A 21,461-nucleotide genomic window follows, 5' to 3' on the forward strand; every position below is an offset into this window, starting at 1 on the left:
ATGCATATTATTGTTATTATTGGATAGAAAACAGTCTATAGTTTCTATAGGAGTTGAAATTTTGTCTCTGAGTGGTACAGAACAATTTCTACAGCACTTTTCATGACAGGGTTCAGATTTCAGAAATTTTTACCTCTGATCTGGGGTCTGTTTATAAGGCCACAGTGAATGCTATGAAGAAACCGACACTACCTACGTCTTCCTCTGGGTGTCTGTACGTCATCACGTTTTCAATGAAGTCTATGGGACGTTCAGAGCCATTATAAATGACAAAAATGTACAGAGACCCCTCTTTCTCAACGTGCGCCTCAAGCGTGAAGGCCATCGGACCTGCCTCGTTCCAAATCGTTTTCTAACCAGCAGTATTTCTCCGGTCATGTTTTCAGTCGTTATAGTTGTTAAAAACATCATAAGGTAGTGAATTTTAACCGTTTTATAGCAATTTATATCCGTTTAGTGCGATTCTGAGGAATTTATTTGTCGTGCACTTTCTAGCTTTGGGAACGTTTCGCGGTCTCGGTCGTTGTTAGTGGACATTTCGAAGGACAGAGGACATCTATCGACCAAAAGACGTTTATAACATAGAAAGGATACATTGCCCAAGAATATGATGGAAGATCAGCTCAAAGTAAGCAATATTTAATATGATAAACCGTGTTTCTGTCGAAATATTTTAAACGTATATATCGCCATTTTGTTTGGTATAGCTTCACTTGGCCAACCCTGTATTGAAAAGTAAGGATAATTTTAAAAATGTAAATCAGCGGTTGCATTAAGAACTAATTTGTCTTTCGATTCCTGTCAACCCTGTATTTTTTAGTCAAGTATATGATTAGCTTTTAATTAAACTAGATCACTCTGATAGATGACGTCAGACATATTGAGGCTTGATTTCCTAGTATTTTCATTGTGTAACCACGGTTTTGTATGGCTAAATATGCACCTTTTCGAACAAACTGTATATGTATGTTGTAAAATGATGTTACAGGAGTGTCATCGGAAGAATTCTGAGAAGGTTAGTGAAAAAATTAATATCTTTTGGCGGTGGTTACGTTATAGCGCTCTTTGGCTGGAATCGATGCTCTGGTAACGTTGGAACATGTAGTATGCTAACTTATCGATTTATTGTGTTTTCGCTGAAAAACGCTTAGAAAATCTGAAATATGGTCTGAAATCACAAGAACTGGGTCTTTCCATTGCTATGCTTTGTCTATTTTTATGAAATGTTTTATGATGAGTAAATTGGTCATACACGTTGCTCTATCTAGTAATTCTAGTGGATTTGTGATGGTCGGTGCAATTGTAAACTGTGATTTCTACCTGAAATATGCACTTTTTTCTAACAAAAACGATCCTATACCATGAATATGTTATCAGACTGTCATCTGATGGTTTTTTTTATAGGTTATTGGCTATCAATATCTTAGTTGAGCCGAATTGGTGATAGCACCTGAAGGAGTAAGAAACTGATGGAGTTAGAATAGTGGTGTATTTTGCTAACGTGTTTAGCTAATAGATTTACATATTTTGTCTTCCCTGTAAAACATTTTAAAAATCTGAAATGGTGGCTTTATTCACAAGATCTGTATCTTTCATCTGGTGTCTTGGACTTGTGATTTAATGATATTTAGATGCTACTATCTACTTCTGAAGCTATGCTATCTATGCTAATCAGTGTGTGGGGGGTGGGGGGTGCTCCCGGATCCGGGTTTCTGAGGCAGTAAAAGTTAAGAACAAATTCTTATTTACAATGACGGCCTACCCCGGCCAAACCCGGACAGGTGTGCCTTGTTAAAAGTTAATTTGTGGAATTTCTTTCCTTCATAACGAATTTGAGCCAATCAGTTGTATTGTGACAAGGTAGGGGTGGTATACAGAATATAGCCCTATTTGGTAAAAGACCAAGTCCATATTATGGCAAGAACAGCTCAAATAAGCAAAGTGAAAGGATAGTCCATCATTACTTTAAGACATGAAGGTCATTGAATCAGGAACATTTCAAAGTTTCTTCAAGTGCAGTAGCAAAAACCATCAAGCGCTATGATGAAACTGGCTCTCATGAGGACCGCCACAGGAAAGGAAGACCCAGAGTTCCCTCTGCTGCAGAGGATAAGTTGCAGCCCAAATAAATGCTTCACAGATTTCAAGTAACAGACACATCTCAACATCAACTGTTCAGAGGAGACTGTGTGAATCAGGCCTTCATTTATTTATTTTTTATTTATTTTACCGTTATTTTACCAGGTAAGTTGACTGAGAACACGTTCTCATTTGCAGCAACGACCTGGGGAATAGTTACAGGGGAGAGGAGGGGGATGAATGAGCCAATTGTAAACTGGTCAAATTGCTGCAAAGAAACCACTACTAAAGGACACCAATAATAAGAAGAGACTTGCTTGGGACAAGAAACACGAGCAATGGACATTAGACCGGTGGAAATCTGTCCTTTGGTCAGATGAGTCCAAATTTGACATTTTTGGTTCCAACCACTGTGTCTTTGTGAGTCGTAGAGTAGGTGAACGGATGGTCTCTGCATGTGTGGTTACCACCGTGAAGCATAGAGGAGGAGGTGGTGTGATGGTGCGTTGCTGGTGACACTGTGTGATTTATCTAGAATTAAAAAGGCACACCTAACCAGCATGGCTACCACAGAATTCTGCAGCGATACGCCATCCAAGAAGGAGAGTAATGGAGTGCTGCATCAGATGACCTGGCCTCCACAATCACCTGACCTCAACCCAATTGAGATGGTTTGGGATGAGTTGAAGGAAAAGCAGCCAACAAGTGCTCAGCATATGTGGGAAGTCCTTTTAAGACTGTTGGTAAAGCATTCCAGGTGAATCTGGTTGAGAGAATGCCAAGAGTGTGCAAAGCTGTCATCAAGGCAAAGGGTGGCTACTTTGAAGGATCTAAAATATATTTTGATTTGTTTTTTGGTTACTACATGATTCCATATGTGTTATTTCATAGTTTTGATGTCTTCTCTATTATTCTACAATGTAATAAATAGTACAAATAAAGAAAAACCCTTGAATGAATAGGTCTGTCCAAACTTTTGACTGGTACTGTATACTTCCGTAACTGTTTTCAACTGGTACCGCGGGACATTCAGACGAGTCTTGTGACTCCTCTGAAGGTTCGGACGCTGCAGACGATTTGATGAGAAGACTGATTTTCAGGATGTCTCATGCTCTGACAAACACCGCTCGAGCGCAGTCATCTTTCACCGCGGAAGTGTGAAATAGGCGGATGCGGTGGATTGAGACGCATCCAATGCAAAAAAGACATATCTCTAGCTTAAACGGACCGATTTTTATGGAGACTTTTGTTTTATGCCAAATGGATTTCCGCGGGGGCATACTGACCAGACCGGACACGTCGCAAAATACATTTTGAAATCCATGTTATTCAATTATTGCACCCACACTGCTCGCTCGCGCCAACGAGCGTCTGCGACACCAAGGGCTAAAATAGAACTCATTCCTATTTCTGACGCAGATTGAACTGCAAGTCCTGCCTCTCCCATCTCCTCATTGGTTTATAGAAGCAGGTACCCACGTGCCATCTCCTCATTGGTTATACCCACGTGGGTGATTGAAAGACGAACTGTTTTGCTGGTAGTCGTGGTAATACAATGAAAGTTTAGATGCGATCACCATATAATTTAAACGATGAAAAAGCCTGGAAGGAGGGGAGATGACTATAAACGATTCGGTTGGCCGTTTTATGTGTGGATTAATTGTCGGAGTAGAGGTCCTTGTGCATTTCAGGTAAAATAACAACTCAATGTTTATATCCCAGGACAAATTAGCTAGCAACAGCAAGCTAGCTAAATAGGACAAATTAACGTTAGCTAGCAAGTGCAAGCTAACTAGCTAAATTGCCATACATGTTTGCTTTTTCGACCTGTCCCCAAATTAATGTCATTGGTTCAGAGTTTGTTTTGATATTTTAACCTGCGTGTTGTGATCGCGTGTGGTGTGGGGGGACAAAATAAATGTATGCACGATAGCGCACGATGGCGCACGCGTGCAGCCGGTTTGGGTTCCTTGTTAGGGTTAAGAACACCTTGAAATGAGACTTGCTGTTTTCCATTGGCCAGTTCAGATCAGGTATAAGGGAGGGGATGTATGAGAGTTGTGTTTGTTTTGATGCATCATGTTGTATTCATTGTATTGGTATCATCTTACATGATGTGTATTAAATTGTGTATGTTCATGTTCACAAGGGTCCCTTGTGAATGACACACTGGTGATCCACCCTGTATAAATAACAGTTAAACACAATAAATAACAACCCCTAACCCTAAATCTTACCCCTAACCCCTAACCATAAATCTTACCCCTAACTCCTAACCATAAATCTTACCCCTAACCCCTAACCCTAAATCTTACCCCTAACTCCTAACCATAAATCTTACCCCTAACCCTAAATCTTACCCCTAACCCCTAAACCTAAAATTGTTGTTTTCCTTGTGAGGACTGGAAACATGTCCTCAACTGTCACCCTTCTCCTTGGTTTACTATTCTGATGAGGACTTCTGGTCAGAATTATAGTAAAACGGACGGACGGACGCACACACTCCAATGCAACGACAGGGTTTGTCTCTGGAAATGCCAATGGAAATCTACCACAGAGACATAGATACACACTCCCTTACCGAGGCTCTTGAGGAAGCCACAGAGTTTGCGTGTGGCCTCAGGAATGTCCAGACCGAACTTGACAGCGAAGAAAGGCAGAGACTGGGAACACACTGACACCACCAGGACCTGGTGTTTGGACACGTCACACTTCTGTAATAGTACATAGAGGGAGAGAGAGACACGTCACACTTCTGTAATAGTACATAGAGGGAGAGAGAGACACGTCACACTTCTGTAATAGTACATAGAGGGAGAGAGAGACACATCACACTTCTGTAATAGTACATAGAGGGAGAGAGTGACGTCACACTTCTGTAATAGTACACAGAGGGAGAGAGTGATGTCACACTTCTGTAATAGTACATAGAGGGAGAGAGTGATGTCACACTTCTGTAATAGTACATAGAGGGAGAGACACGTCACACTTCTGTAATAGTACATAGAGGGAGAGAGTGACGTCACACTTCTGTAATAGTACATAGAGGGAGAGACACGTCACACTTCTGTAATAGTACATAGAGGGAGAGACACGTCACACTTCTGTAATAGTACATAGAGGGAGAGACACGTCACACTTCTGTAATAGTACATAGAGGGAGAGAGTGATATGTCACACTTCTGTAATAGTACATAGAGAGAGAGAGTGATGTCACACTTCTGTAATAGTACATAGAGAGAGAGAGTGATGTCACACTTCTGTAATAGTACATAGAGAGAGAGAGTGATGTCACACTTCTGTAATAGTACATAGAGGGAGAGAGTGATGTCACACTTCTGTAATAGTACATAGAGGGAGAGACACGTCACACTTCTGTAATAGTACATAGAGAGAGAGAGTGATATGTCACACTTCTGTAATAGTACATAGAGTGATATGTCACACTTCTGTAATAGTACATAGAGAGATATGTCACACTTCTGTAATAGTACATAGAGGGAGAGAGTGATGTCACACTTCTGTAATAGTACATAGAGTGATATGTCACACTTCTGTAATAGTACATAGAGAGATATGTCACACTTCTGTAATAGTACATAGAGGGAGAGACACGTCACACTTCTGTAATAGTACATAGAGGGAGAGACACGTCACACTTCTGTAATAGTACATAGAGGGAGAGAGTGATGTCACACTTCTGTAATAGTACATAGAGGGAGAGAGTGATGTCACACTTCTGTAATAGTACATAGAGGGAGAGAGTGATGTCACACTTCTGTAATAGTACATAGAGGGAGAGAGACACGTCACACTTCTGTAATAGTACATAGAGGGAGAGAGTGATGTCACACTTCTGTAATAGTACATAGAGGGAGAGAGTGATGTCACACTTCTGTAATAGTACATAGAGGGAGAGAGTGATGTCACACTTCTGTAATAGTACATAGAGGGAGAGACACGTCACACTTCTGTAATAGTACATAGAGGGAGAGACACGTCACACTTCTGTAATAGTACATAGAGGGAGAGACACGTCACACTTCTGTAATAGTACATAGAGGGAGAGAGTGATGTCACACTTCTGTAATAGTACATAGAGGGAGAGACACGTCACACTTCTGTAATAGTACATAGAGGGAGAGAGTGATGTCACACTTCTGTAATAGTATATAGAGGGAGAGAGTGATGTCACACTTCTGTAATAGTACATAGAGGGAGAGAGTGATGTCACACTTCTGTAATAGTACACAGAGGGAGAGAGTGATGTCACACTTCTGTAATAGTACATAGAGGGAGAGAGTGATGTCACACTTCTGTAATAGTACATAGAGGGAGAGAGTGATGTCACACTTCTGTAATAGTACATAGAGGGAGAGAGTGATGTCACACTTCTGTAATAGTACATAGAGGGAGAGAGTGATGTCACACTTCTGTAATAGTACATAGAGGGAGAGAGATATGTCACACTTCTGTAATAGTACATAGAAGGAGAGAGAGATATGTCACACTTCTGTAATAGTACATAGAGGGAGAGAGTGATGTCACACTTCGTCCAGGAAGAGAGAGACCATTTTCCTGACATCCACATTCAATGCCCCATACATTTCAGTGAAGTGAAACAAAGTTTAACCAAACAACCAGTAGGCATGGCAGGCAAAAAGACCAGTATTAACAACACACATCAAAACCAAACTGACACGAGGTGATCTGGATGGTACAGTAAAGATGCCCCAACCATTCCTCTTTCCTCTCAGACAGCGTTAGCCCTTGTCTCTGTAGTTACCATTGAAGCATTGACATCACAAAGCTACGCGGATCTCCACAAGCGCTTGGCTTCCACTAGATAGCATAGCCACAATGCCAGTCTCATTGAAAGCAAGCCTAAACATTTGTAGATCTGTTCTATGTGCCATATTTCTATGCTTCCTGTTTCTTTTTTGCATCTTTTACTTTTGGTTTTGTACACCAGCTTAAAACAGATGAAAATACTATATTTTGGGGTTTAAAAAATATATTATTTCAGAGCATTTTAGATGGTACAATGATTATCTACACAAACTGAAATTAGGCGAACAATTAGAATTTTAGCAATCAGGAAATGGCAGAGTGATTTCCGCATATTGCACTTTTAAGGTTATGTTTTTAAAATTACATTTTATTAAGAGAAGAGAAATTGCTGAGGTTTGTGACTTTTTGGCTGTGGTAACTAATGACGACCCAAGTGCTTAGGAAGACTAATCATGCGAGGTGTCCAGGGTTGACTTCATTAGGGACCATCTCAGCAACACATTTAGTAAAAAAGAAGAGGGGAACATAGTGGTTCTTATTTCATAAGTCCAGATAGTTCAAAATTCAAAAGGCACTCACACATCTGAGCAATCTTTTTTGCAGGTGCATGGCAACAGTTGAACAAGATGAAGGAAAAAGGAAACCGCACACCGCTCTTGATAGTATCACTGATATTTAATAAGCTTCCGTATCGGCCTCACGGTCTTCATCAGAGCTTTTGTGAATTAAAAAAAAATGAGCACCCTTATGCAGACCTCGCCCCACCCACATCCGTTACAAGCATCGAAAGGGGTTGGAGGTGAAGGAAAAACAAATAAGTGCTACCAAATATAACAGTATGCATTTCATAAATATTACAAAAGTGTATAAATAAGACGTATTAAACACGTCTGTAAAACCACAATGAGGACATAGCAAGTTCTCATGAATCATTGGGTACATCGTATGAAAAACATCAGAGTAATCTGAAATAGAGACATAATTCATGTTCAAATTCACAACATAACATACATAGGCATTTCATCATTAAGTCCTTCAGGAACTAATGTCTGGAGGGTGAAAATCAGAAAACATTCTCTTTTACTCAGAGTATTATTAATATCACCTCCCCTGTCTGATATCTTAACTTTCTCTATGCTACAAAATCTACCTATTTGGTAGCACTTATTTGTTTTTCCTTCACCTCCAACCCCTTTCGATGCGTGGAACGGATGTGGGTGGGGCGAGGTCTCCATAAGGGTGCTCATTTTTTTTAAATCACAAAAGTTTCCGATACGAAAGCTTATTAAATATCAGTGATACTATCAAGAGCGGTGTGCGGTTTCCTTTTTCCTTCATAAGTCCAGGTAGTCTCTCCCTGTTTCCGCAACTTTTCTTCCGTTTGGTGCCTATTGAATATGACCCTGGTAGCCTGGTTAGTGGTCCAGTAGTACCTTGTTTTGGCCCAGGACCCGGGCCACCTCCTCCAGGTTCTGTTGAGAGATCTTTAGGCTCTCCTCCTCTGACACACAACCCTCACAGGACAGACAGGCACTCAGCAACACCTGCTGCTGGAGGGGAGGCGAGGAGGCAGGGACCTCTCCGTTGGCTACATCGTCCTCCGGAAGGGAGCTGACGTCTTCACCACTCAGCTTCTTGTTGCACTGGAAATGATCAATCAATACATCAATCAAGGTTAGAATTGGACACAATATAAAATGTTTGACTATCATATGCTAGAAGTAACACACTCAAACAACTGGGACAGGCACTCAGCAACACCAGATATGATCGGAATGACAATTTCTGTGGCAGAGAGCCACTTCCGCACTGCACAGTGAAACCACAAACATTACATGGGCTTACCTGTTTAGTGCAATTCTCACACTTCTCCTTCCGTCTTCCCATGTTCACTTCTGACATTTTTATGATATGATATGACTGTTGGATTTCACACAAACACAAGAGCAAGGTCAGTGAGCCATCCAACTCAACAGTAGACCTAACTCTGCATTATCCATCCAACTCAAAAGTGGACCTAACTCTGCATTATCCATCCAACTCAACAGTAGACCTAACTCTGCATTATCCATCCAACTCAACAGTAGACCTTACTCTGCATTATCCATCCAACTCAACAGTAGATCTTACTCTGCATTATCCATCCAACTCAACAGTAGACCTAACTCTGCATTATCCATCCAACTCAACAGTAGACCTAACTCTGTATTATCCATCCAACTCAACAGTAGACCTAACTCTGCATTATCCATCCAGCTCAACAGTAGACCTAACTCTGCATTATCCATCCAACTCAACAGTAGACCTTGAATCTTCACAACACTTCTACACATTCTCCTTGGACATGCCCACTAACTACTAAGATCCAAACTAAATTGCTAGTATTTGTTTTTGTGTGTGTGTGTGACTCAAGTCCACCCAACTTCTACATTGTTAACCCTGTCCTAACCAATCAGGATCATTCTTCTTATCTCAACAGCAGCATATTGTTATGATTTTAAACTGCCTGTTAAGACATAACAGTGTTCTGTCATCACAAAATAGCACACATAATTGCACCAAATGTGCGAATAGGCAGGCGATAAAGCCTTATTTTTGTTATATGCTATTACATAGGTACATTATGATAACTACGTCGATGAAGACCCAAAGCATCTGTGCTCTTGGTAGGCTACTAAAACAACAACAACAACAAAATGAGTAGCTCGCCACATGTTTCATTTATTTATAAAGTATCTCTCGTGCTAGAAAAGGATGGAGAACCCTGGGCTACTGTACTCAATATTGGCTTACATATCATACAGTAACTATAGACACAAATAACATAACGATATATAATAATAATCTACTATTATAATTGTCTGATATATTATGTAATAAATGGTAAATAACGGTTGAAGCATCTGTGATAACATATAGGCCTATTTTCAGGAACAAATTTAAACAGCAATTGTGCTGGAAATTGCTATTTTTATCCAGGTAATATGGTTAAAGGATAGATTATTATGCTTTCTGGTAAGTTTTAAATCCCTAACTAAACAGTAATTGGAGGCAGGAGAAAAATATTCCTTTCTTATCATCAAATGTGTAATTTCTTGCTTGCCTAAAAGACAACCTTGCTCTCCAGAACCCGAGCGTATATGAAGGCGACACAAGCTACATCTATGACGTCTATACCAGGGTCCATCGTCAGCCACGTATTAGTAAAATAGTATATTTCAATAAATAGGTGAATATTATATCATTGCACTCACCGGTTGGACGTTTTCTACTGTTCTGCCTTTAAACACAATAGTTGAAAAACATTTCAAGAAAGGGGGAGTTAGAACAGTGTTCTAGATAGCAGGTGATCTCATACAGCTTGCTCAGCAATATTTGGAGCGATTACGATACAGCTGAAAGGCAACAATGGTCAACATGCGACTCGGCCACGGTTTCCGTCACAAGACCAGCTAATGTTGAAATGAGTCGGGGGTTCCAGACAAGTTTTCACGACGACTTGACTTCAGAATACGTGACTCCATTGTGTTCACCGGTCATTGAAGAGCGCATGCGTAAAACCTCGACCTCGACAGATATCGTCATTGCTTTTTGGTACACCAGAAATACATTCATATCCAATGGAACGCTGCGTTTGCCCTGCAGCATTGCGTTGCAGAAGCAGTGGTAGCGTGTTCTGTGTGTTGCACGTTGGATTTCCAACGTATGCATCAAATTGTATGCGTAGACTTGACATAAATAGTATTTCATCAAATAAACAGAAAATAAAAGAGACGATGCGTTTTTTCTTCTATGTTTTTGTGTGATTTTTAAAATATCAGAGACACAAGGTGTTAGAAATATTGGGCCGATTCGATTATGTTACGATGCGACGGTCTATGGCGCGTGAAGTGAACGGTCAAAAGCGGCGAGGGAGGAGCGCCACAGTTTCAATCCCAGAGGCGCAATATTGCGAGACTTCCGGGAACGCTTGTGAAACAATCCAAACAGACCATGTTTGCTTTTTAGCCTTTGACAATTCAATGAGAGAAAAAATATTCCTTTGTTAATTTTCTCAAAATCTAAAGGCACGGCCAATGTCTTAAATAGTTGAACATGTTACTACTCGAGTCTCGTGAAAGTGATAAACTTACGTTTTAATTTTTTGTTTAAAACAACATTTTATGAAAGAGTGCCTTTGAGTTAGTTGGATGGCTTGCACATGCGCACTTTGGCTTGAGACCACTTAAACGTGTAGATGACCTACGCAAGAGTTCAGTTTGCCAACGTCCCCTACAAGTGTGATTGGAGAAGCAGTTTTAGCCTATCTTCATACTATACTGTCTTTGGGAGCGCCCGTTTCAAATGGAACAGTAATTTGCCCTGCTCAGTCATGTTGTCAACCCGACAGCATGGTGCACTGTCCGGGAAGATAGGTCTCTTTTCCATAAAATGTGTTAGAATTTTCGAACTAGTTTCACTGGGAAGGCAGTCAAAGCGTTTTTTTTATCAAAAGTAATACATTTTGCACCTGAAAACACATAATCCTTCTCATTACTCCACGTGCTTAATTACGTACATTTGTTATGGATTTATTTCGCCTTCACTTTGAACGGGGCACTTGACTCACGCCCGGGATGCATCTCGGTTCCAAAACGAATGCAATCCACTTCACCCGGTCCCAGACACGCCTAACCGGCCACCCACGAAACACTAATCGAATCCCCTCATTGCAACATCCAATCAGTGAAGACTTACCCCGGAAGGAAGCAACACCCCACCCACCCGTGTGTTGTTGCTGTAAAATGAAATGAATTGAAACTTCTCTAAAAATTGTAAATGTAAGTTTCACTATCATCAAGCCGATTTGTTACATTGTTTCCGCTGTGTATCATTTTCAGGAATTTCGTTGAAGAGTCTAAGGTAAGACAGAAATTAATAGGTATGAATACACATTATTTAATTCAAAGTATCATATAGGCGAGATTATGATTGATCGTAACGTTAAATTGTCTACCATACGGTACTTGGATACTTTGGGGTAAGGTTGTCTTTTATAGGCTTTGGCACAACAACACAAAATGATACTACCCGCTGGGGATGTAGGTTTAATATTAATAATAAGGTATGATAACATATGAATGCAATGCCGGATGTTTGAACCGGGAAATAGTTAGAGATGAGGGAATGTGGAAGCAGATCTGAAATACAAAAAGCCATACTCCTGACATCTCCTTGAAGTAACCACTGACCTATCATAGAATTACAAGTGTAAGCAACGGTTCTTCTATATTACCATTGCCTATTCTTCCTGTATACAACTGTATTGTCTGTCTGTCAGATGGGGTATATGCGGGTAGAGGAGCACAATTCCAACATGTTACATCTGAAAAGGTCACCTGGCATCCGCTCCTGGTCGCTGCTTGTAGGTAGGGTGTTTGTGTGTGTGTGTGCGCACATTCTGTGTAAATATTTCTTTATTTGAATGCAATGTAATAAAATTAATTGACCCAGCACTTGGTAATTTTTCTGATTACAGGTATTGCATCCATTGGCCTGGCTGCTGCGTACTACACTTCAGGTATAACCCAATTTACAGGCATCACCATACTACAGGTCAGATATAACCCAATTTACAGGCATCACCATACTACAGCTCAGATATAACCCAATTTACAGGCATCACCATACTACAGCTCAGATATAACCAAATTTACAGGCATCACCATACTACAGGTCAGATATAACCAAATTTACAGGCATCACCATACTACAGGTCAGATATAACCCAATTTACAGGCATCACCATACTACAGCTCAGATATAACCCAATTTACAGGCATCACCATACTACAGCTCAGATATAACCCAATTTACAGGCATCACCATACTACAGCTCAGATATAACCCAATTTACAGGCATCACCATACTACAGCTCAGATATAACCCAATTTACAGGCATCACCATACTACAGCTCAGATATAACCAAATTTACAGGCATCACCATACTACAGCTCAGATATAACCAAATTTACAGGCATCACCATACTACAGCTCAGATATAACCCAATTTACAGGCATCACCATACTACAGCTCAGATATAACCAAATTTACAGGCATCACCATACTACAGCTCAGATATAACCAAATTTACAGGCATCACCATACTACAGCTCAGATATAACCAAATTTACAGGCATCACCATACTACAGCTCAGATATAACCAAATGTACAGGCATCACCATACTACAGCTCAGATATAACCCAATTTACAGTGTCAGCCTGTCACTGCTTTAGTTGAATACAGAAACAGTCTGGTACCTAGGCCAGTCATCATTGACATAATTAAGACAGATTTCCTGCCTGTCTCTGATCCCTCTGTTTTCTTGTCTTTCCAGACAGTATTTTGTGGAAGCTGTTCTACGTGACGGGCTGTCTGTTCGTGGCCATGCAGAACATGGAGGAGTGGGAGGAGGCAGTGTTTGATAAAACCAAGAATGTGATAGAGCTGAAGACCTTCAGTCTGTACACTCTGATTCTCACCATGTGGAGGAGAGGCCAGGAGAAAGGTGAGGAACATCATCACGTAATGTGTCCTGTACTATCACTCCCCTTTAACAATAAGGGTAGGATGATGGGATGAGTGTTCAGATCCGGTAAACCCAGAGGTCTTCAACCCTGGTAGGATGATGGGATGAATTTTCAGATCCGGTAAACCCAGAGGACTTCAGCCCTGGTCTTGGAGAGCTACAGGAATTTTGCTCCACAAACTCACCCTCTCTTTTCCCGTCTCCCTCCCATCCCCCTCCACAAACTCCCATCCACCTCCTCCCGTCTCCCTCCCATCCCCCTCCACGTCCTCCCATCCACTCCCACTCCTCCCGTCTCCCTCCCATCCCATCCTCCAATCTCCATCCCCTGCCTCTCTCTCCTTCCCATCCCACCCCCTCATCCTGTCTCTGTCTTTCAGTGGTGCTGGACATGAGGCACCTGCGTGCCGTGTGTGTTCAGGAGGAGAAGGTGCGCTACCTGGGAAAGGGTTACCTGCTGGTGCTGCGGCTGACAACAGGTTTCTCCTACCCCCTCACACAGAGCGCCACCATGGGGGGACGCAGGTACGACTGGGTTCTGGAGGGGGAAGAGATAGGGTCTTGTAATAGACCTAACATGGAAGATGTTGTGTTAAAGGATCAGAACACAGGTTTCCCAGGATAGGAGAATATTGTAGAATATTCCAAGAATGGTATGGAGCAGAAGTGTAATCAGCCATGCTGTCTATTCTTGATCACAAACTAGTTGTTTGATCATTTTATTTCTCCCTCTTTGTCAGTGATGTGGAGGCACTGGCTTCGTTGCTCAAGCGTTTCCTGGGTCTGGAGGAGCTCCAGTGTCGCTGGGAGCTGGAGGAAGAGGAGGAGGAAGAAGAGGAAGAGGAGGAAGATGACCTGGACCCCAGCACTGACTCAGAAGAAGAGGGGGACTTTGAACCCCCAGTGCAGTAGTGATGATGAGAGGAAACCACTGTAGACTTGAAATGCACACAAACATATTTTACAGAATTTCGTAGTATTATCCCTGATACTGTAAATGTCCTTAAATACTCTCGAGTGGTCGTTTTCCACCGAAGATTTCAACTAAATCATAGTTTGGTGTCTGGCCTGTTCTTAAAAAAACAATGATCATTACTGTATAGTATCTGCATTACACACCTATCCTTATAGTTACAGTGCCTTTTATTTAAATGTAATCAGTATTTGTGTGGAAAAACTCATTCAAACATGCCAACAGGATAGGCAACACATTGGTGTGTTTGAGACCACCCAAGTGCATGACTCTGCTCACTACAACCATCCATCTGAATGCATGTGACCGTAAACTATAATCAAGCATGAAGGATTTCCAGGGATCAGTTAAGAATATTTATGAACGTTAATACTTGCATGTTCATGTGTCTGTCAGCATTCATAGGTCTTATTGCCAGGGCCGAACAGAATCCGGGAAGGCAAAACCTTTAAAAACCTCTTGAAAGGACTTAATCTAACATGGTTTAATATTCATAGAGAACGCTACAGATTGTCTCAGGTAACATTCCTGTCCATAGACTGTAATGTGTTAGTAATAATGTGTATATTTGACAGGAATGCTGTATTACATTGCATCTGGACAGTATTAACTACTGTGTCTGTTAATGAGAGGAAGGTGTGTGACGACGCCTTGTGTTGCTTGAAAGAAAGACGATGAATGAGAGATTTGTAAGTTTAAACATTTTTTTATGTGTCCAGTTTCTGCTGGATGTCTGCAGGTACTTATTTACCTTATTTTTTAAAAATGTTCATACATTTATTTGTGCATTTTTTTGGGTAAAAAAATTAAAGGGAATTAAATTAGCTTTTTGATAATCATGAAATAATTTGTGTTCTATAAATGATTCACAGGTCAACCATGGAAGAAGCCTTTATCCGTTATCAAGTTTGCTACTAACACATTTGAAAGTTGATACCAGGACTAGCTATGAACTCGCCCCCCGGCTACAATCCACGAGCGACTTGCAGCAGACACACATATCAATGTAAACAGATTGAGGTGCTGGACAACTGCCTTGTTCAGGGGCAGAATGACAGGTTTTTACCTTGTCAGCTCGGGGATTTGATCTTGCAACCTTTCGGTTTCTAGTCCAACGCTCTAACCACTAGGCTCTCTGCTATTAGTGATGGTGGCAGCCCTGGCTGTGGTGGGGAGCCTCTCCTGGCTCTACCTGCCTTATGTCACAGAGACCCTGGTCAGACATGCTGAGGTGGTTGCTCAGCCCAGGGTCTACACTGTAGAGTGTTCTGAGGACTATGAGAACTACAAACGCTACCCAGGTGGGTTTAAAACAACAGTTTTGTATTGAAGCCACAATCTGTAAATGATGCATGCCATATAAAGAGTTGAGTTAGATGCATTAGTGCAAGGCTAGAATAAAATCCGTAATACTCTATGAATATGGTCATTTAAATATGCAAAATTCATGGATTCATTTACCTGATGCCTTTCAGGAATGTTTTCAATTGCATTTTCTTTTTTGTAATTGAAAACCTTTATAAAACTGCTCTCTTGAGGTCATGCCACAGCATCTCAATCGTGTTGAGGTCAGCACTCTGACTGGGCCACTCCAGAATGTGTATTTTCTTCTGTTGAAGCCATTCTGTTGTTGATTTACTTCTGTGTTTTGGGTCGTTGTCCTGTTGCATCAACCAACTTCTGTTGAGCTTCAATTGGCGGACAGATAGCCTAACATTCTCCTGCAAAATGTCTTGATAAACTTGGGAATACCATTTTTCGGCGATGATAGCAAGCTCCCCAGGCCCTGAGGCAGTATAGCAGCTCCATAACCATGACGCTCCCTCCACCATACTTTACAGTTGGGATGAGGTTTTGATGTTGGTGTGCTGTACCATTTATTTTCTCCACACATAGTGTTGTGTGTTCTTTCCAAACAACTCAACTGTAGTTTCATCTGTCCACATAATATTTTGCCAGTAGCGCTGTGGAACATCCAGGTGCACTTTTGCAAACTTGAGATGTGCAGCAATGTTTTTTTTGGATAGCAGTGGCTTCTTCCGTGGTGTCCTCCCATGAACACCATTCTTGTTTAGTGTTTTACGTGTCGTAGACTCGTCAACAGAGATGTTAGCATGTTCCAGAGATTTCTGTAAGTCTTTCTTTAGCTGACACTAGGATTCTTCCTAACCTAATCGTTGAGCATTTGCGCTGTGCTCTTGCAGTCATCTTTGCAGGATGGCAACTCCTAGAGAGAGTAGCAACAGTGCTGACCTTTCTCCATTTATAGACAATTTGTCTTGCTGTTGACTGATGAGCATCAAGGCTTTTAGAGATACTTTTGTAACCCTTTCCAGCTTTATGCAAGTCAACAATTCTTAATCTTAGGTCTTCGGCGATCTCTTTTGTTCGATGCATGGTTCAGATCAGGCAATGCTTCTTGTGAATAGCAAACTCAAATTTTGTGGGTGTTTTTTATAGGGAAAGGCAGCTCTAATCAACATCTCCAATCTCGTCTCATTGATTGGACTCCAGGTTAGCTGACTCCTGACTCCAATTAGCTTTTGGAGAAGTCATTAGCCTTGGGGTTCACATACTTTTTCCCAACCTACACTGTGACTGTTTAAATTATATATTCAATATAGACACAAAAATACAATAATGTGTGTGTTATTAGTTTAACCACACAGTGTTTGTCTATAGTTGTGACTTAGATAAAGATCAGATCAAATTTGATAACCAATTTATGCAGAAATCCAGGTAATTCCAAAGGGTTCACATACTTTTTCTTGCCACTGTAACTGCTCTGCCATTCCTGGGCATTGGCTTCCCTCTAGTGGTGATTTGAACAAAGATGAACAGGCAGGCGGAAGTTTCTACTGGGATGTTGCAGCTGATGTAAGATACTCCTCCCCCCCAGGATGCACACCTCATACGTGTGGCCGAGCCATCACAGACAACTCAGTGACCAGGGAGGAGGCCATGGCCCTCAGTTCAGAATCCCTCACCTCCTATCTCTTTCTCCACACCCCACCTCTCTCACCCCCCCCGCCCCCTCTCTCTCTCTCTCTTTGTCACTTATCTATCTACTCCTTTAGGTTGCCAGAGAGGGGGCCTGTTCAGATGGAGGGGTGAGTATCTACTTTTAGTAAGAAATATTTGAACTTAAACAGGACCAGGGAAGAGCTAGGATGAAGACCGTTGCTCAGACTCCAGTTGTATCTTTCCTCCATCTCCACTAGAGGTCAGGGTTGTTCAACTATAGTTCTATGAGCACAATATCCAAAGTTCAGTTCCGATGGGCTGATGTAGTTCCTGTGTAATACTATCGTTCCTGGCTGCTTAGTTGACCCCTCTCCGTCCTCTCTCCCCTCCACCCTATGTAGACCTGTTGTTCATGGCCTGTTAAGATACTGTTGTGAGGGAAAGCAGCAGGGCACATTTAAAAAAATATATATATTATTTACTGGTAAGTGAGAGAGAGAGCAGCGTGTCCTTGGGTAGCTGACAAAACAACAATAAATAACCATGATTTATTTACTGGTTAGTGAGAGAGAGCAGCGTATCCTTGGCTAGCTGACGGAACACTAATAAAGAACCATGATTTATTTACTGGTTAGTGAGAGAGAGCAGAGTATCCCTGGGTAGCTGACAAAACAACAATAACAAGTAAAGGACAGAGAGGTAGACTGAAATAAGTCCTAATAGTTTGCTTGTTTTCTTATTCTCTTTTTGGCCTCGCCAGGCTACCATCCTACTCCTGCACTCTGGGGCTCTGTCGATGGGTAAGCAGTTTGTCAACATCTACAGGTCTCTCGCTCTCTCTCTCCCCTAACTAACCTAACCATTAATGATGTCACTCACTCCGTCTGGCTTCCATAACAGTGGCATCTCCTGCATAGCAATCTGCCTGCTTCTTTATCCTGCTCTGTTTGGATAGCTTCTCTGTCATGGCCTCTTGGGTAATTGTGCACTGTGCTGTCTGTGTTGCTGGATGGTAATAGATGCTAATATCCCTGTTCTGTTCTCTCTGGCTGGCTGGTGGTTGGTGGCGGCTGGTGACAGGCACTTTGGGGAGCAGATAATGGATGTATTCTCTGAAAAGGACTTCCGACTCTACAGGTTGGTGTGTGTGTGTAGTTAGGTTTCCATTCAATTTGCAACAGATTTGAATGAGAATATTCGAAAATATGCATAAAACACAAAATGCTCATTTTCCAACCAGATATGTGTTTCCATCAAATTGACTTGTTGCTAATAAAAGTCTGTGTGTCTTGATGTAGTGCACATAAAATTACTTTTACGGTTAAATTTACTGAATATAAATGTAAAAAATAATAAGTTTAGATGGAAATTAGTTTCCTTCGCATTTCAATTCTTTGTGTGTGTCTGTGAATACAATTTACAGGCCCAGGTTACTGTTCAACACATTTATAAGAAGCCCTGTATAAATACAATTTTCTTTAATAGATAGACTGACTGTTTCATTGGTTGATTTGATTTGGGGATTGATTGACTACTTCCACCCTCCAGGGAGGTGTGTGGTCTTATCCAGGCAGAGACGTTTGACCTGGACCCTTTCGTTCTGTACCTCACCAAGCCCACCTTCTTCTCACACATCAACAGCACACTGGCCAAGACACAGCATGACGAGCACTGGCACCCTCACATAGACAACGTAAGATAATATTATAGAAGGTAAGGTTTTATACATATCATACACACACACACACACTTTTCTGCGTTATCCTGTGTCATGAATTACCTTTACGTTTTGAAGTCAAGAAGGATTCAAGCCTCATAGCATCCCACAATGCAATGAAGGCCCCTTTTTCTATTTCACACAATAGCTGACACTCTGGCTGTAGCCAGACTCTTCTAAACCAAAGGCAACACTTCCTCCTAGCTCCTAAATATCCCCTTTAATATTTATGAAACAGATTTGATATTCATGTAAATAAGCTGAAACTGTTTTGTACAGTAGTTCAGTATCAATGACTTTGTAAATCGTACGGAATGAACACTAAAACATATTAAATGTGATGAGAGGAAGAGTAAAACTTCTCATTCGTTTAGGTTTTTTTCACAACATAAAGTGATTTTAAATATGGTCTTGACGGTAGGTTCATAGGTCATCCTAAGTTCAGTATGTTCTGTGAGATTGAATGTGGCTTTGATTGCACCACGTGAATGCATCTCATTACTGTTTAGCCAGCAGGGCAATAGAATGAAGCGATCATTTCATACCAGATTCCTCCCATTCGCTTTTCCTGTCTCGACTGTGGACCTCAGCAAAGCAAACTTTGAAATTAATTGGGTTATTCAATTTATAGGACTGTTAGCGCTTTTTATCCACGTTGAACACTACAGAAAACGGCCCCCGAAGGATATGTCTGAATGTTTCTTATCTGTTCGCTAACGTGTGTGTTTTACCATCTTTGAGCGTTGTTCATTTGATAGTGCTCCATCATCAGTTTGTGTGTGTGTGTCTCTGGGAATTGGTCATTTGTATTTCTCACCATTATTTATTTTCTGGTGCCTCAATCATTTCTGGTCATATCCCCTCTGAGTCTGCCGCAATATTAATTTATGTCACCTTATCCCCTCTCTCTCTCTCTCTCTCTCTCTCTCTCTCTCTCTCTCTCTCTCTCTCTCTCTTTCTCTCTCGCTCTCGCTCGGCTCCTCAACAGCTGGAGAAACAAAATGTCATCCTAAACACCCCAGCCTTCTCCCCCATCTGTCCCCTAATCCCCTTCCCCCTCCGTCATCCTAGGTGTATTTGGCCCAACCTAATTTAAATGTAAATGGCTTTCGGCGTCTTTTTGGTTCCCTCCCCAATCGATCACACTGCTGAGGTAGATTCATACACCCCTGGCCTTTCTGCTGCAATGTGACTGTTCTCTCTACAGCCCAGGACTAATCTAATGTCTGACAGGAAGACATGGGGAAACTAATGTATAATAGTGTGGTTTTTATTCAGAACTTTGTCCATGATCATCCAGAAGACACGTGATTATTTCCTCAGCCAATCAACAGCAGACAAACCCATAGAATAATAGTTGACCTATTCAATTGGTCAGCTTGTCACATTCTATGCGAGAAAATAATATACATCTTGAGGCACTTTCTAATTGTGAGTGGCACAGGGAGATGAACACCCAGTCAATGCACAACGTTTTTAATGTAGTCGCGGGAAAAATCACACTTTTAAAAGCGGTCCCCGTCTCTCTCTCTCTGTCCCGGGTCTATGTCCCTGTCCCTGTCTCTCTCCCTCTGTCCCCGTCTCTCTCTCTCTGTCCCCATCACTCTCCCCCTGTCTCAGTCCCCGTCTCTCTCTCTGTCCTTGTCCCCATCTCTCTCCCTCTGTCCCAGTCCCTGTCCCCATCTCTCTCCCTCTGTCCCGGTCCCTGTCCCCATCTCTCTCCCTCTGTCCCGGTCCCTGTCCCTGTCTCTCTCCCTCTGTCCCGGGTCTGGGTCCTGGTACCTGTCTCTCTCCCTCTGTCCCTGTCTCTCTCCCTCTGTCCCGGGTCTATGTCCCTGTCCCCGTCTCTCTCCCTCTGTCCCGGGTCCCAGTCCCTGTCCCCATTCTGGGTCCGGATCAGGCCCGCGCGTTGAGTATCTATAACATCTAATGTGTTCTCTGCTAAGGGGGAGGAAAAGAAAGAAAGAAGGGAGAGGAAAAGAGAGGGAGAGCCCTGAACGGTTTGGAAGAGTGACTGCTGTGTACCTTCTCTGCACACCTTCAGAGTCCTCCCAGGTCCTCTGAGCCACATTATTAAAGAGAGAATCTCCATATGACAGATGAGATGGAGCAGAACGTGAAACTGAACCGCTGGGATTTGGAGTGTCAGTGTGCCACTGCTTTATGAAGAGAGATACAAAGGAAGAAGGATAAAAAAGAGGGAGAGGAGAGTCAAGCCATACATAAATCATGATGTTATACAGGATCAGTTATTTTCCTCCATGTAATTTCACCTCCACTTCGACCGAGATTCATAACCAGATTTATCCAAGTGGCACCTTGAGGTGAGGTGGCGGACTGACAGGCATTTTTCCTCCTGCCTTG

General features: G+C 41.8%; 2 protein-coding genes across 3 annotated transcripts in view; one reads left to right on the forward strand and one right to left on the reverse strand.

The window, feature by feature from the left end:
- LOC139570026 (nuclear prelamin A recognition factor-like) overlaps positions 1 to 10,713 on the reverse strand; it is a 34,255-nt gene extending 23,542 nt beyond the window's left edge. Inside the window, exons 1-4 of the mRNA XM_071391467.1 lie at positions 10,125 to 10,713; positions 8,716 to 8,790; positions 8,304 to 8,513; positions 4,661 to 4,793 (exon numbers count right to left, since the gene is read on the reverse strand). Of these exons, the coding sequence (XP_071247568.1) occupies positions 4,661 to 4,793; positions 8,304 to 8,513; positions 8,716 to 8,772 (400 nt within the window). The 5' untranslated portion in view covers positions 8,773 to 8,790; positions 10,125 to 10,713. The remainder of the gene's footprint in view (positions 1 to 4,660; positions 4,794 to 8,303; positions 8,514 to 8,715; positions 8,791 to 10,124) is intronic.
- Positions 10,714 to 11,540: 827 nt separating this feature from the next.
- On the forward strand, positions 11,541 to 15,241 carry LOC139570028 (cytochrome b-245 chaperone 1 homolog). 2 transcript variants are annotated; one of them, XM_071391471.1, is made up of 6 exons: positions 11,541 to 11,690; positions 12,191 to 12,278; positions 12,389 to 12,430; positions 13,252 to 13,422; positions 13,824 to 13,968; positions 14,184 to 15,241. In XM_071391471.1, exons 2-6 carry the CDS (start codon positions 12,191 to 12,193, stop codon positions 14,353 to 14,355), a joined length of 618 nt encoding a protein of 205 aa, XP_071247572.1. In that variant the 5' UTR covers positions 11,541 to 11,690; the 3' UTR covers positions 14,356 to 15,241. The 2 variants fall into 2 exon arrangements, with proteins under 2 accessions (XP_071247572.1, XP_071247571.1); XM_071391470.1 differs by having other exon boundaries at positions 11,600 to 11,772.
- Positions 15,242 to 21,461: the final 6,220 nt, after the last annotated feature.

This window comes from Salvelinus alpinus, chromosome 3 (genome assembly GCF_045679555.1).
Source record: "Salvelinus alpinus chromosome 3, SLU_Salpinus.1, whole genome shotgun sequence".
NCBI lineage: Eukaryota > Metazoa > Chordata > Actinopteri > Salmoniformes > Salmonidae > Salvelinus > Salvelinus alpinus.